Source organism: Populus trichocarpa, chromosome 1, assembly GCF_000002775.5.
Source record: "Populus trichocarpa isolate Nisqually-1 chromosome 1, P.trichocarpa_v4.1, whole genome shotgun sequence".
In the NCBI taxonomy this organism is placed as follows: Eukaryota; Viridiplantae; Streptophyta; class Magnoliopsida; order Malpighiales; family Salicaceae; genus Populus; species Populus trichocarpa.
Window position 1 is genome coordinate 36,213,171 of NC_037285.2, and position 16,259 is coordinate 36,229,429.

The following is a 16,259-nucleotide window of genomic DNA, read 5'->3' on the forward strand; positions in this document are numbered from 1 at the left end:
AGCTAAGGGGTGAAAAACTATGTATTTAGGTTTAGGTTTAAGGTTAAAAGCTATTTATACTTGTTTTTTTTTTTAAGTGCTGGCCTAGTTGAACCAATTCAATTCGGTTTAATCAGTTTCAGACTTTAGAAACCGAAACCGAATCGGAATTTTTTTGTGATTTTCTAATCAGTTAATTCAATTTTTTTTTCGATTCGGTTTTTTTGGTTATTTTTTTCCGGTTTTCTCGGTTTAATCGGTTATTCGGTTTTTTTGCTCACCCCTAGCAAAACCCTTCTACCTTGATTTTTCAACCACCACAGGTGTCGTCACTTGGAAATACAGATAATATATTATCCACCTCAGCAAGCACCGTGTTATTTGTCTATTTTTATTTTTCAAAAAGACATGAAGGGATGACAGGTCATTTGCACATAAAAATTATATAAAAAAATAAGCCAAGAAATGCAAGCCTAGACTTAAAGACACACGTGCCTAGGCTTATCTTTCAAAGGCCTAAAGGCATAGGCCTTTTTTTTTTAATTTTAATTTTTTTAAATTTTTTTATTTTATATATGGGTAAAATATAAATTGAGCAGGAGAAATAAATAAATTAAATTGAGTGTTTATAACCCAGATCACAAGTTGAACAAATTAAACCACAATGTCCATCTATTAAATTTTTTTTTGTTTAATGTATTTTTTTGTCCCTCAATTTTATAAAAAAATATATATAATTTTACCCTTTTATTATTGATAATATATATTTTTTATTTATCTTAAAACTAATAAAATGCAATTTCACCTTTTTATTATTAATAATCTACTTTTCTAAGTCCCAAGTACTTGTCCTGTTTTTTTATTTAAAAAATATTCCATACAAAGAAAATTTTCATGTACTTTAAAGTGATATAATTAAATAAAAAGTAATCTCTAGAATAAAAAAAAAATATATTAAATTTGATGACGAGAGGAGGTTTTTGCTGCGATGAAAACGACCCTAGTTATTAATTTACGTGAAGCTGTGTTTTCAGAAAGTATGAGAAATACCGTCGCCTCTTGTTTTTGGAACGACCTTCACTTTCAATTTCTGATTTATGGAGCTATTCATATTCAATCTAAAACTTCTTTTGCATGTCTCGGGTTTTCCCTCAGAAAGAAGTCAATACAACTATTTATAAAAGAATGCCTATTTATAAAACAACTAACTGACGATATATATATATATAACACAAGAGCGTTCCAGCCAATCTAGGCTGTTATGTTAGGTTTGGAACAGCAAGACCATACCTGAATTGCAACAATGGTAAAGAGTTGCTGGTTGGTAATCTCATGTATATGTGCAGGTGGCCTTCTTTATGGTTTCTTGAAGAAGTACTCTCTAAATAATCACCACGGAATTGAGAATCACGTCCTTCTTCTGGTTGAACTCATGGAGCTGTTGGCTTCATCACCGCCATCTTTTCCCAGACAAAGTGAGCTGGTTCTAATATTGACTCGCCAGGAAGGCGCAGAAAATTACTCGGAACCCTGAAAGAAATGTACGAATATTAGCATGTGTATTTGTAAATCAGAGTACACTATCCAGCTATGCAAACTATTATCATTAGTGCCTTTAGAAAGCTCATTATTGTTATTCCACCACTTGAGTCAATTTCGATAGATCAGCAAAAGAATCCCAATCAGGTGAAAATGTGCAACTCCTAAAGAACCTCCTTTCTTACTCCTAAAATTACTCCTAAAAACATAAAACTCAATAAAGAAGGGGGGCTCCAATCTTGATGGATATCAGCTAAGGAAACACAACTGAATTAAAGTATTAAATTATTATGACAGGCATCAAATTGTTCACTCCTCTAACCATTTTCACGCTATATCATTTAAGCTGTGCAGTATCCTCAGTCATAAACACAAGAATAAATTACATCCATTATATTTCCATTTCCATTTCCCTTTCCCTGACACAGAACTTGAAATCATTCACTAAAACTTCTCTGCTTTCAATTCCCATTGACTGAAATATGGAATTGTAAATATGGAATCATGGAATTAACACGAGATGACAATTGCACCATGTTACCCTAGTTAGTAACAAAAAGAAATCATTGCATCTTATCCCAGTTAGGGCATGTTTATGAAGGTATAGGGAATGGTTTAGAATATATAACCTGACAAGCAACTTGAGCCAATCAGCAATTGTCCCCAGATGACTCGTTTATCAAGCTAGATTTCTGTGGCTCTGGTGAATATTCTAGATTTTCCTCCGCTTTCCGTTTTAAATTGCTCTTTTCAACAGAAGTGTTCTTATCAGGGCTGCTCAAAGCTTCCTTCTTGTGCTTCCTCTGAAAAGTGTACTTAAGAAGCCTATTGTCTGATTGACTAGGAGACACATAAGGTTGCATGGATGATTTGGCAACTTCTATATCAGAGTGCACCAGCATTACACTGACAGTAGTTTCTTCAGATGTTTTGGTATCTTTCAAATTAGAATATACAAGTGGAACATTGACCATCTGATCATCCGATTCATTACTTGGAAATGTGGGATTCCGATTAGAATCACATTCTTCTTTTACCAAATCATCTACACCCTCCATGTCCTTGTTTGCATCAGTTTGTGCCACACCAGATCTGCAGGGTGCCTTTACACTCACTTTAGCATTTGTAGAGCCAGATATAGAGTCCATGCCACCTCTAATTAGTGTTAACCCTGGATCCAAGCGAGGCAGTGGCTTCAGCTTGACATCATTTTCAGTTACCTTTGACCGGTCTTCGTTAGATTTAACATTATCATGGAGCAACAATGAGTAAGTCTTGCAATGAGTGAGAACAGAAGATGGTTGCAAAAATTCCGAGTGCTGAACCAAAGGGACTGTGGATGATGTAGAGACAGAATTTGTACTCTGCTCTGTTCTTGGTCTTTTACCTTCAGGAACAATCATTTCAGCAGTGAGGCAGTCATTTGTTTCCTGCGATTTTTCTTCCACCTTACTCGGATTCTTCATATCCATATTGCCAGGCTTGACAAGGAGCAAGGTACATGAACGTCCATCAGATTTAACGGTGCCATTTACTGAGTTTGTTTTGCAACGAGAAACAATAGAAGGAGGTTGATAAGGTTTCTTGACATTGAGACAAGACTTGCGCTTAACTTTGGCCTTTGCAGACCTACTCTTTCTTCGTCTCGATGGGCAAACCTTAACACGCTTTCTTCCTTCTTCCCCTAAAAAGTTCGTTTTTTCTAAGGCCTTAGTCTTAGGAGAAGGTACACTACATTTACCTTCATCCATATTACTCGCTTTGGAAATAACCTCATTCTTTATGAGAGATTCCTGCTCAGCTACTACTCCTGGGGGAGTCAATCTGCTAGCAAACAGATTTCCTTCCAATGCACGAATTCTCTGTGTACAACCATTTCTATACAGCTCCGGCTCCTTGTTTGTCATCATAATGGCAGCTAAGTCAGCATCATGTGAAGAATAGTTCTCAAAATTTAAGACAGTCAATTGCTCAATATCTTCTGTTGTGTTGCGGCACTTGTCGTTGAAATTTCTCTGATCCAGTTGCGCACTCTTTACATCAGAAGTTGCCACGGTTTGAGGTGACAGATCAGTCATTGAGAGTATAATGGGCTCAGAAGTTAAATTTTGGTTAGAAGATTCATTTTCCTTTACAAGCTTTCCATTTGAAGGCTGGCCTTGGCTGTTCCTCACCTTCTCTAGCTCATCACGTAGCCATCTCAACTCATCTCTAAGATCTATTATGACACCCTCTGCCTCCTGGAGCTGTGCCTCAAGCTCATCAATCTTACTCTGTTGTCTTGAGGATGTTATCTCTGCTTCAATTGTCTGCAAAGAAAGAAGATGGGTCAGCACCGCATTAATGGTTGCAACATGAAAGTAAGCATATATAATATATAACAAGTAATGGTGCTCTCAGTAGTGAAACTAATTATAACTCAAGCAGGTCACACATCTTCGCACATGCATCCATCTATCAAAGTGCCATGCTTAAAATCCTTGCTCAAATGAAAAGAAAGAAAGAAAATATCTGGTGAAAGGTAAGGAAAATCAAATGAGCATCGATGTTCATCAAGAAATGGAAAATGCAAATTATTTCTTTACCACTCTAATATGATAAAATCAAAGCTTGTGCTCTTGCTCAACCAAAAATAAAGGGTCATTTACATATCAAGTGACAGGAACCCTACTTCTGTTTTTAACCACTTTAATTGTACATTCTTTAGTCAAGATTTGAAACAAAGAGCTACCTCCAGTGCGCTCTTTACTTCCTGAATGACATAGGGATTTGCTTATTGCTTTTGGTTTCTTATCTTTATTTAGACTTGTATGATTTGGATTTTATGGATGTAATATGGTTAGCATATCCCCTTTCAGCAAGGCCTTTTCCTATAAGAACTGGGATCAAGACCTGAAAGCAATATAAGGGGTTCCCTAAGCTATTCAAAAGGCATGTCTTACTTTACATCAATCAATTTATGCTTTAAGGTTTTCTCTATAAATCCTATATATTTTTCTAGTCAATTTTCTCCAGATGTTAGCCATTAAATTGTAGTAATTTGCAGTTTACCTTCGTTTTCTCATCCCAGACTGCATCACTGAGCCAAGGTTAAATAAAGCTCGTGGCGCTGTGCCCATCATGTAAGTGTAGAAGGTTCACCAGAACCACAAGCGCAGCTTCCAGACAGAAAGACATTAGAGACCCCAAGGTTGTTTCATTTTCAAAATTACTTGGGTCCTGTTTGGAATCATTTCTTGTTATTTGGTTTTCCACACTTAATTAAGAAAAAATGTTTCTTGTTCTTTTCTTTTTACTTCTCTGAAAACCGTTCGTTGTTTTTTAAAAATGTATGCAAAGGAAATTTTGTTTTATAAAATTAGTTTATGAAATATAACTGCAAAAAATGATATGTCGTCGTTATGTTTAAGAAATATAATATTTTTTATAATCGTTGACATGGAAAAAAAAAATCAAAAAACCAAACAAAAGAAAACCGCTACAGCATTTTCGGATATTCCCACTGGAGCAACCATATATATATTAAAGCACGAGATTTAATTAAGCCTGATCATGAACTAGCCAATTCTCGAAATAAAAATTTTAAAAAAATACAATTGAAGAATAAAAGAAGATTAAAAAAAACTGAAAATAAGCTCACTTTAGCATCGATCATTTGTTTTAAGCGAAGAAGCAATCGAAGCGCCTCGTCCTTTGAATTGCAGAGATCGTGGTGATAGCGAAGCGCTTTTCTCTCAGACTCCATTACTCTGTTCGCTGCCTCTTTTGCCGTGTTCAATATTATATCCGCATACGCTTTCTTCAACGCCACCAGTTTCTACGCACAAAATCAAAACGATCAATATAAAATCAACGGAAACAAGTTACTGACGAGGATGAGGGTGATTTAGTAATTTCACCTCTGATTCTGCCATGGCTGCTGTGGAAAAATGTAAAGCGATGGGCGTCGATGTTTCTCTCCGCTTCTGTGGGTGTAAACTAGTAGGTCTGTTAGGTTTAGCAACTGAGAGACGATAACGGCGGTATTACTCGATTACCCCTGGGTTGGAACTTGAATTACGAGAATGTAGAATGAATCTGGTAACTCTTTTTTGGACTCATTACCATGTTTGCTACCAAACGGTACCGCTCTAACAATTTCAGTATAATTCGAAATTGTGGGACCCAACTACACTGCTTTTTACTAAGGCGCGTTAGGCTCGCTGTGGAGTGTGGAGTAGAATTGTGATTCAATTTTCGAATTTCGCAAACCCAAGGCGGGCTCCTTTATTTTCACGGGCCAATCGGGCCGCCCATTTTATGAATTGCTACTCTATTTTATTTTCTAACCGCGTTTCTCTCTCTCTCTCTCTCTATATATATATTATGATGCCCCTCGCTCTGCATAAAAAAAAAATAACTGTTTGAAAGTGTTTATTGTTATGTAAATAAGAGAGCATTAAGTTTTGTCATAAATATACTAAATAATCTCTTTGTAAACAAAAATCTTGTATAATCAGACCTAAAAATACATTATTGTGTATTGACATGGAACTTTCTATTGTAGTTTTTTTAGCACATCAACGCAAGAGCATCGATTTAGATAGTGTTTGGATATGTTAGTCTGGCTAAAATAAAAATTAGTTTACACAATGTTTGGTTAACCCCAGCCACGGTTTTTCTTTACGTGGGTCCTAGTCCAAACTGAGTTTGAACTGTAGTTTGTGAAAAGCAATTACCCATTGCTTTTCATGCGTTTTCTCCTCTCTCTCACCACCGACACTTTCCCATTACTTTCCCAACGGTCCTCTACCCTCCCAAAATTGTTATGTTACGGTTGCAGATCAATGTTACCATTGATCTAACTCCCATTTTCTACCTTCCCCAAACTGTTCCCCTCTCTCGTCTCTTGCCGACAACAACCCTGTTTCAAAATTTTGCAAAAACCACCACGTACAGGACGACACCAGTTTGAGAGCAACCTTCTTCCCCTCTATCCCTTCTTCTTTCCAAACGAAGATCGAAAACCCAAACCTTCACTGATCTGTCCCTCTATTGTTACTATTGCAGAAAAACCCAACAGATTCATGCTGGGAAAGGTCACACGAGCGAGAGACCTGTAAGTACCTGCCTTATCTTCGTCAATTTTGTTTAAAATATAGCTCAAAATCTCATTTCTGTTCTGGGTCTCCATTGTTTCGGTTTGCAAAAAAACACTGCAGAACCGTGCTGGGAAAACACCTAAAAGAGAGAGACAGAGGTAAGTTCCTGCCTTATCTCCATCTTCAATTTTTTTTTAGCTTAAAAATTGCATATATGTGCTGCTGCATGAGCAATTTACTGTGTGTTCTTCAATTGTTTGAATTAAGCTACAAATTTCATTGTTGTTGTTGCTTGTCTTCTGTTTACTGTGCCTTCGTCATTTTTAATTGAGCAAATTTCATTGCATTTCTGTGCTGTTTCATGACCCGTACTGTGTGTTCTTCAATTTTTTTACTTGAGCTAAAACCTGCATTTCTATGTTGCTTCATGTTCTGTGTACTGTGCGTAATTATGTGTTGTTCTTCGTTGAAATCTGGTTTGGTTTTTGATGTCTACTCGCTTATAATGCTGCTGGTTGATTAAAATTTGTTTACTGGAAACAATGTGATGCATCCATGCTGATATGTTTACTGTGCACATTGATGTTGTTTCTGCTTGATAAACCGTAGAGTTATTTATTGTGCATGTGTTTATAGTAAATCCTAAAGAATGACATGTTAGCATGTCGTGTAGGATTACTTTGATTTCTACTTTTGAAGGAAATCAGAACTTCGATTTTGCATTTGTGTGTTTGCATGCTGAGAAAGAAAGTTGTGTTACTTTGAATCTAGAAATAAATTCTTGACTTTTTTGTTTTTTTTTCCTCTGTTTTCTGAGAATCCAAACAGCCATAATGACAATGATGTTTTGCTTGATAATTGAAATAATATCATGGCTGAAACTGGGTTTTCTGAACAGTTAAAAATTAATGGGTTTCAATTAGTTTTCATTACAAATTGCAACTCCTTCTGAGTTTGCATGGGTTCCTTCATCAGGAGTACCTGGTGGCAATGATATCGATCCTGGCACAAGCAATGCCAACATTGATCGTGCTGGTTTAGAAGAAGAAAGCGGTGATTCGGAGGAAGATGTGATTCCAGATTTTCAGATTGACATGGCTCGAATGGTTGGAGGGATAAATATGTCTAGCAGCAGCAACACAAAAAGCGGTGGCAAAAGAAAAGAACGAGATCCTTATGAGGTGCGAGGTAGAAAGAAGAAAACATCTGGAATTGGTGTTCGACTGCTGTCAAGATGCAATCAACTACTTGAGAGTATGTCGAGTAAGAGTGATTCCACGTCTGTTAATATGGATCGCGAAGGTTGTAGTATTCGCAAGGTGATGGCTGAGCTGCACTCAATTCCTGGAGTTTCAATTGAAGATGAGTTTCACGACTTTGTTATGGAGTATCTGAGTTTAAGAAGGAAAAGAGAAATATGGGCCAGTATGGGTGATAAGCAACATAAGTTGAGATGGTTGCAACGAATGTATGCACGAACTAAACTTGCTTAGCTGACATGGTATTATTTCATTTTCTTAACTGTTAATCAATTAACTATGTTCACTTGCTTACTGTATTTATACATGTTTATTTTATTGTTGCAGAATAATGGGATGTCGGTTTTTAAAAGAGTAGTTTCCATTTGCTGAACTTTTTTCCGAGTCATTGTATTATTCCACATTTCGTGTTGAGACATATAGGCATTTCCATTTGCGGTAATTTATTTACTGTTGTATTTATTAAACTGCTTTTCGAGAGTTAACAGACTTGTATGAGAAATTGCTGGTTTTTAATGTTGTAATTTATCTATGAATTAAACTGTTCAATGGTTTTTATTAATGTTAAATGGTTGACCCTTGGATGGTTGTTCATTTACCTTCACTGTTTTGTTCCCTGTCAAAACAGATCTTGAGTGTTGCTATTATAATGCTTGTTTTATTGTAATATAACATGTGCAGCAACTATGAGCTTGTGAAGTGTGAATATTGGTTTGTTTATAAGATAGATACCCCATTTGCAGTTACTGTTGGTGCTGTTTTCTTTTCTGCCGTGAGGATTGATGGGATTATACCTGTTGCTGCCTTGTTTTTCCTTAGTTGTATTCATTGTTGTATAATGCTTGTTTTCTTGTAATATTCCATGTGAAGCTACTGTGAGCTTGTGAGGTGTGAATATTGGTTTGGTTAGAAGATAAAACCACATTTGTAGTTTCTCCAGTGAATGAATTTCTGTCGTGAGGTCTGATGATGGCTTGTTTATTGTGATGTGTGAATTTTATGTAAATTGTGTTTATTTTATGAGGTGTGAATATTGTGAGGTGTGAATTCTACGTAAATTGTGTTTATTTTGTGAGATGTGAATATTGTGAGGTGTGAATTCTAGTTCAGTTGCTATTGTTTCCCTTAGATGTATTCGGTACTGTTCTAGTTCATTCACGGGAGTTTCATAATTTGTGAATTGCTGAAATTGTCATGGTGAAAAGTAAATAAAAAAAAGTAGGCCAAGGAATCTTGAATAATAGAATAAGAACAATACAAATGAAAGAATACATGTCAGAATGTTGTCCATGTATGAGTTGTAAAATTAACATTATATGTTACTTTTACAGTCTATACATGTGATAATGTACTTATGTTGAAAGCTGAAAAACTTGTAAAAGAGACTAAACATCATTGAATTTTTTCTATATAAAGAGGAATGTTTGTATCATAATTTTCAATGAACTATCTTTCTTCATAACAAACCTCTCAAACCTTAATTGCATTTCATACAAGCAAGTGGAACACTCTGTTTTTGTTGGCTTTACAGGTATGAAAAAAATTATGTCGCACCAACTCTTTGATAGTTTTTTTTTATTGAATGATATTTAATTATTTAAATATTTTTATTAACAACATATAATTTTTTTTTGTTTACATGTAATTGAAGTTATGGATGATCCACGGTTTAATGACATATTTAATGAAGATTTCGATGGCAATTATGATAATGTAATGAACCGCATTGTAAACCACATTAATTATCCTAGTTGTGAAGGTAGTGGTGCCTCAGTTGCTCGTGCTGGAGATGACGGTGATGGAAACAACGCCGACGACAGTAATGATGATGATGATGACGGTGAATTTATTTTAAGGATGCAGTTTGATATGAAAAAATTAATTATATGCACGGCTGGAGCTATAAACATGTATTTATATTAATTATATGTATAAAGAACTATGTATGGTTTCGTACAACACATGGATGCGTTGGTTGAATGAGGTTTTAAGAGGTCATCGAAAACGAAGTGTTAACATGTTCAGGATGGACGCAACCACTTTGTTAAGTTTGTGCAATGATTTAGAAACACACCATGGCTTAAAACCTTCAAGAAGAATGAGCGTTATTGAAAATGTGGCAATGTTTCTATTTACAATAGCAGTTGGGGCGCCAAATAGACAAGTGCGGGAGACATTTCATCATTCAGGTGAAACTGTTAGTAGATGTTTTAAAGAAGTGCTTAAATCATTATATTTGTTTGTTGTGGAAGTCATAAAACTAGTAGATCCACAATTTACGAGCACACCAAGAGAAATTGCAATGCATCCAAGATTTATGTCACATTTCAAGGTAAGATGAATTTTTGTTTAATTAAGTTTAATTAAGTTGTTTAAATAAGTATGAAATATTTTATAAATGTTTATGATTACTTAATTTTTTTGTGGCCTGTAGAATTGTGTCGGTGCAATTGATGGCACACATGTTCGTGTCTGCATATCATCTGAAAATCAAATTCCATTTATTGGAAGAAAAGGTGTACCAACACAAAATATCATGGCCGCTTGTAGTTTCGACATCCAATTCATGTTTGTGTGGGCAGGATGGGAAGACAGTGCACACGATACGCGTATTTTTCTTGAGGCTATTGACAATAACAGTATAAAATTTCCAAAACCTCCAGAAGGTTATGATTTTAAATAAATTGAAGATTTGGTAATTGAAGGAATATAATTTGTTTTTTTAGTTTTGTTAAAAATTACCATGTTGTTATTATTTGCAGGAAAATATTATTTGGTTGATGTTGGATATCTAAATAAGTATGGGTATTTGGGTCCCTACAAAGGCGAGAGGTATCACTTCCAAGAATTTAGGCGTCATGGACAACCAAGTGGTAGGAAAGAAGTGTTTAATTGTGCACACTCATTACTACATAACGTGATTGAGCGTTCTTTTGGGGTATGGAAACAGAGGTGGAGAATTTTGCAAAACATGCATGCTTATCTATACAAAACGCAAGTTGAGATTGAAGTTGCATCAATGACACTACATAACTATATTAGAAGGAGATCACAAGATGATGCGGTTTTTTCTGAGTATGATCGCAATTCCAATTTAATTCCTGATGACTTTTTACCTGATATTATTCCTCGCTCGGCCGTTCAAGTATCACAGAGGCCTTCATATATGGATTTTGTACGCGATGGAATTACAAATATTTTGATGGAACAATGAAGGAATAAATTAATATATAAGGATTTTTCATTTCGTTATGTAATCATAATTACAAAACACCTATGTTTTGCAATTATATATATATATATATATATATATATATATATATATATATATATATATATATATCATTTTAAGTAATTCTAAAATCAAACCTCAAACACAAAGCATATTAACCAAACACAAGAAACTGTTTTTTTTTTAACCACAGTTTTAACCAAACACTGAATTTTTTTAAAATAAACCTCATAAAAAGTACTTTTTATTAAACTGCTTTTTTTAAACCACAACCACAAAAGCAACCACAATGCCAAACATACTAGGATTAAAAGACCAGAATATTGTAGGTTTTTTATCGAACCACCCCTCAATGCATAATTGATTTTTTGTCTTTTCTGTAGGTACGTGTGTATTTTTCCTATAGCTTAAGAAGTGAAAACCCCAAAACACCCTTGATCAACAATTCAATTATTTTTTGATATTTAAGGTAAATAAGTATTTTTTTACTATTTAAAAATTCATGAAATGTTAAAAAAAAAACCCTTGATTAATAGGTCTATTTTTTATTGACCTTAGGGGTAATGGGGTATAATAGTTTTTTTACTATACAATTAAAATTAAAAAGACTAATATACCCTCGTTCAATCTTTTAATTACTAATGAGCATATAAAAAGACTAAAATATCTATACATCAAAGGCTTCAATTTTTTCACTCAAAAGAAATTGTATTTTTACTATATATAAAAAGACAAAAATACCCCCACTCCAAGCATTCAAAAACGAGAAAATCTATTTTGCAAGTCCATAGCTCTGTGTTGGCCTACAGTGGACATGCACAATGATTTTTTCACATAGTTTAGATTTCTTGTCAATTCTCTTCTATATAAACCTTATTTAATAGCATGTCCTTGTTTTATTTTCATTAATGTTATATAAAGAATATACTTAATAGAACTCTTATGTTTTTAAGTATTTGCTTTTTATTTATATATAATTAAATTAGTATATTTTTTACATATAATAATTTTTATTATGCATAATTATATTACAAAATTAAAAATTTGAATAGAGTTTCTAATCTAATAAGAAGTTAATAACATCAATTTGAGTTTTTTACTAGACATAATGTTAGTGTACATAAAATCAGTTCATCATTCTTTTAGTTAAAATTTTGAAGTCATTGAAATGCTTTTTCTCTCTCTTTGCAATGAAATTCGAACTCAAAATCTTTTGAAATGATAAGAGACGTAAATGCTATGTTTTTTTTTGTTAAAATCAGGGTTTAAAGCCTAAAAATTACAACAAACAAGGGTAAGTAGACTCTATTAGATCATAGTATAGGATCAGACATAAACCTATAGGCGAGTCATTAAATAACAAAAAAATCTTAGCTCAAAGTGCTTATGGCCAAACCACAATTGGCTAAACCAGTTGCTGAATTAGCCTCCCGATACATATGGATGATCTACACTTTCCAATCTCTTGCAATTAATGCCTGTTTGGAAGTGTGATTGCGATTGTTTTTCAAAGTGTTTTTTACTTAGAAATGTATCAAAATAATATTTTTTTTATTTTTTAAAAATTAATTTTGACATCGGCGCATAAAAATGATCTAAAAACATCAAAAATATTATTTTGAAGTAAAGAAAAAATTAAAAAATTCATTTTTTTAAAAATGTTTTTGAAATACAAAAACAAACAGGTAAAGGCTATGACTATAAAGACATGGTTAGCATCAATCTTGTCTCGATCTTGTGTTAAAGCATTAACTGTTATAGTAGAATCAGATTCAAGAATGAGCTTTTTTATTCCCATGCTCCAAGCAATTTCTAATCCCATCAAGGTTGCAAACAATTCTGCTCGAATAGAGGTACAATAACCTGTATTGAAAGTAAAACCACAAATCCATGTGCCAAAATTGTCCCGCGGTAGACCTCCGGACATGCAATGCCTGGATTTCCTTTACTGCTTCCATCAACGTTTAATTTCACCCACTGTAGAGATGGGTATTTCCAACCAACCATAGGAGCAACAATCCATGGGAATGTCTTGATCCGTTTTGGTCCCTCGCATCTCTATATCAATTTCCACAGAGGAGTTATGACCTGTGGACTAGAACTAACTTCCATTTGTGTTGTGTAAGTTGACTGAGCGGTGAAATTACCGCTAGTAGATTGTCTTCAGTACATCTCATCCCCTCCCAAATTCATAGTTAGTGGAGTGTGGCTCGCCATGATCATTATTGCCTGTATGGTAAGCATATGGGCAAAAAGCACCATATCAGCCACCGATAAATCTGTAACTTTAGAAAAACCGCTTTGTATATTGATCTTCCTAGCTAAATTTGGGAAACATTCTTTGAAAAAAATAACTTTATCTTTGATCTACTCACTTTATACCCAGAAGCATCACAAAAGGCATTCAAGCAGTTTATAACCTGATCTAGTTGCACTATTAAAAAATAAGGCTATTAGTATCAGATTTTAGTAATGGATAATTCAGGTGCTAAATTTAGTAATAGATTTGCAACGAATTACATGTATATTATTTTTTAAATATAAGCAATAGGCTTAGCAACAGAAAATTCGTTGCTAAAGGCAACATAAAATTTGCAACCGACTATCTGTTGCTGATTGAAAAAATAATTATTTAAATCTTTGCTTAAAACTAAAATCATATAGACCGTTAATTAGCTTTGACATTGTAAGATCTCAACCGTTAATTAGCAATTCTAAACTTGCACTCTCTCCCCCTCAGAAACGTAAACACAACAAAGAAACAAACAGCCCACTAGAAAATTAATTAACTTGCAGTGGATCTCTTTATCTCCTTTGTCCCTAATAACATCCATAACTGTGAAAAAATAATTAACATGCACTTTCTCTTCATCGATCTGATTTTCTTTTGTCCCTAACTTTTCTCTTCATCTTCTTCTTATTCGTCTCCAACATCCTAAGTTTTAACTTCATCTTCTTCTCCTTCATCTTAACAGATTCAATCTTTCTTCGTAAACCATAAAAAACACAGACCCATGGCAACATCCCACTAGACCCATCATTATCACCATCGAACATCCTGATTTACCCCCTCTTTGTAGATGAGTTCGGTTTTGCACTCTTTTCTTCAATAATTCAAGTAATTAATTTTAGGATTTATTTTTTTTTGTTGCAATTTAACTTACACTAAAACATTTTTACCTAACTTTCTCAATCTGAGGTGTTCTTCTGTCGTGTAGATTTCATCTCGTTCGCCTAGAACTCAAGAACACAGGTAACAAAAAAAATTTTGATCGATACTTTGAATAATGGTTTTAGGCTATTCATTCGATAAAATAAGAGTTTATCAAATGTTTTTACCATGATCTATAACCTAATTATACATTTTTAATTGAAAATTTATCAAAACCCCCAATTTAATTTGTAGGGTTACGATTCATAAATTGTTTGATAATATCTTTTCTGGGCATAGGACTATCTTTGTTCTTTCCTAATTCAATACAAGTTTGTATAAAAATATTAATTGAATTATTTTCTTTCATTAAATCTGATATTGAGTTTCTTTTGGATGGAAATTATGGGACCAAAATGAAACCTGGGAAGCCAATATAAGTGTTCCTGAAAATGACCATGACATTGTAGGTGTATGAACTTATAATATATCAATTAACTAATTTTTATAAACTTTTGAAAGCTGCGGAGGAGCCTTTGTAGAATGAGTGTACCAAGCAATCCAAATTATCTGCTTGTGTACAATTGCTTAATATGAAGTCAACTTTAAATTTGACTCAGACTACCTTCAATAAATTTATTGATTTTACAAAAAGTTGAATGCCTAATGATAAAATTTGGTATCAAATTTTTATAATGCCAAGAAATTTATGCGGTCACTTGGGCTTGGTTATGAAAAATATGATGTGTGTTCTAATTATTGTATGTTGTACTATGGGGCAGATGCAATGAAAATAAATTGTGATTTTTGTGAAAGTTCACGATACAAACCTAGAAATTCGACTAGTAAAGGTTCTAATAAGGCGAATAAGCTACTTCGATACTTTCCCTTGACACCATGGCTTCAGAGACTATTCATGTCTCCATATCATGCCAAAGATATGACATGACATCATTTTCATTAGTCAGATAATGGGGTTATGGTACACCCATCTGATGGGGAGGCATGGAAGGAGTTTAATCGTGTCCACTTAAGCTTTGTGTCAGATCCGAGAAACTTCGGTTAGGGTTATGCACTGATGAGTTTTGTCCATTTGACATGTCTTCAAATGCATACTATTGTTGGCCAGTAATTGTGATTGTTTATAATTTGCCTCCGTAGAAGTGCATGACTAGACTATTCATGTTTTTGGCAATGATGATTCCTGGGCCAAAGAATCCGAGGAAAAACCTTGGTGTTTTCCTAAGACCTTTGATTGATGAGTTAAATAATTTGTGGTCTGTTGGTGTTGAAACATATGATGTATATAAAAAGAAAAATTTTCAATTAAAGACAGCTTTGATGTGGATCATTAATGACTTTCCAGCACATGACATGTTATCGGGTTGGAGTATTCATGTCAATCTGTCTTGTCCTTATTGTATGGAGCATAACAAGGCATTTAGATTAAAAAATAGAGGGAAAACTACATTTTTTTATTGTCATCGATGATTCCTACTCATGAACCACCCATATAGATGTCAATCAGATAAGTTTTTGAAAGGAGTGATTGAAAGGCTCCCTCCTTTACCTCGTCCATCTAGTTTAGAAATGTTAAATGAAGTGTCCAAGTTTACTGAGGGACATAATATAAGTTCCTCGTATAATGATAAAATTCATGGCTTTGGTGTTAAACACAATTGGGTGAAGAAGAACATTTTCTAATAACTTCCATATTGGCATATAAATTTGATTCCTCGTAATCATTTTCTGGGAGCATTTCTATACGTTGAAATTTTGTGCACTATTTTTACTTGGTATATATTATTTGGTAGAAAAAATATATCTTTCCTGTGTCTAATTTTACTTTATAATTATCTGTCTGTTATCTTCATCATAACTTTAACCAATTTTACCATCCCTTCTCAAATGTGAATTTCAACCTTTATTGCAGTGATCGAAATGATGCGGAGCACGTTTAAATATATTAAAATAATATTTATTTTTTAAAATATTTTTTACTTAAAAATATATATTAA

The 16,259-nt window shown here is 33.9% G+C and overlaps 1 protein-coding gene across 1 annotated transcript; it reads right to left on the bottom strand.

Moving 5' to 3' along the window:
- Positions 1 to 1,091: 1,091 nt before the first annotated feature.
- Positions 1,092 to 5,581, bottom strand: LOC7487849 (uncharacterized). Its single transcript, XM_002298483.4, has 4 exons — positions 5,418 to 5,581; positions 5,159 to 5,335; positions 2,148 to 3,827; positions 1,092 to 1,509 (listed from the first exon to the last, which is right to left on the bottom strand). The coding sequence occupies exons 1-3, from the start codon at positions 5,430 to 5,432 to the stop codon at positions 2,169 to 2,171; spliced, it is 1,851 nt and encodes a 616-aa protein (XP_002298519.1). The 5' UTR covers positions 5,433 to 5,581; the 3' UTR covers positions 1,092 to 1,509; positions 2,148 to 2,168.
- Positions 5,582 to 16,259: the final 10,678 nt, after the last annotated feature.

What these genes read in the sequence shown, in the direction of transcription:
- LOC7487849 (XM_002298483.4), bottom strand. An exon ending in AACAAATGATCGATGCTAAA is followed by an intron (nt 3,828 to 5,158) that starts GTGAGCTTATTT and finishes CTTTCTTTGCAG; the next exon opens with ACAATTGAAGCAGAGATAAC.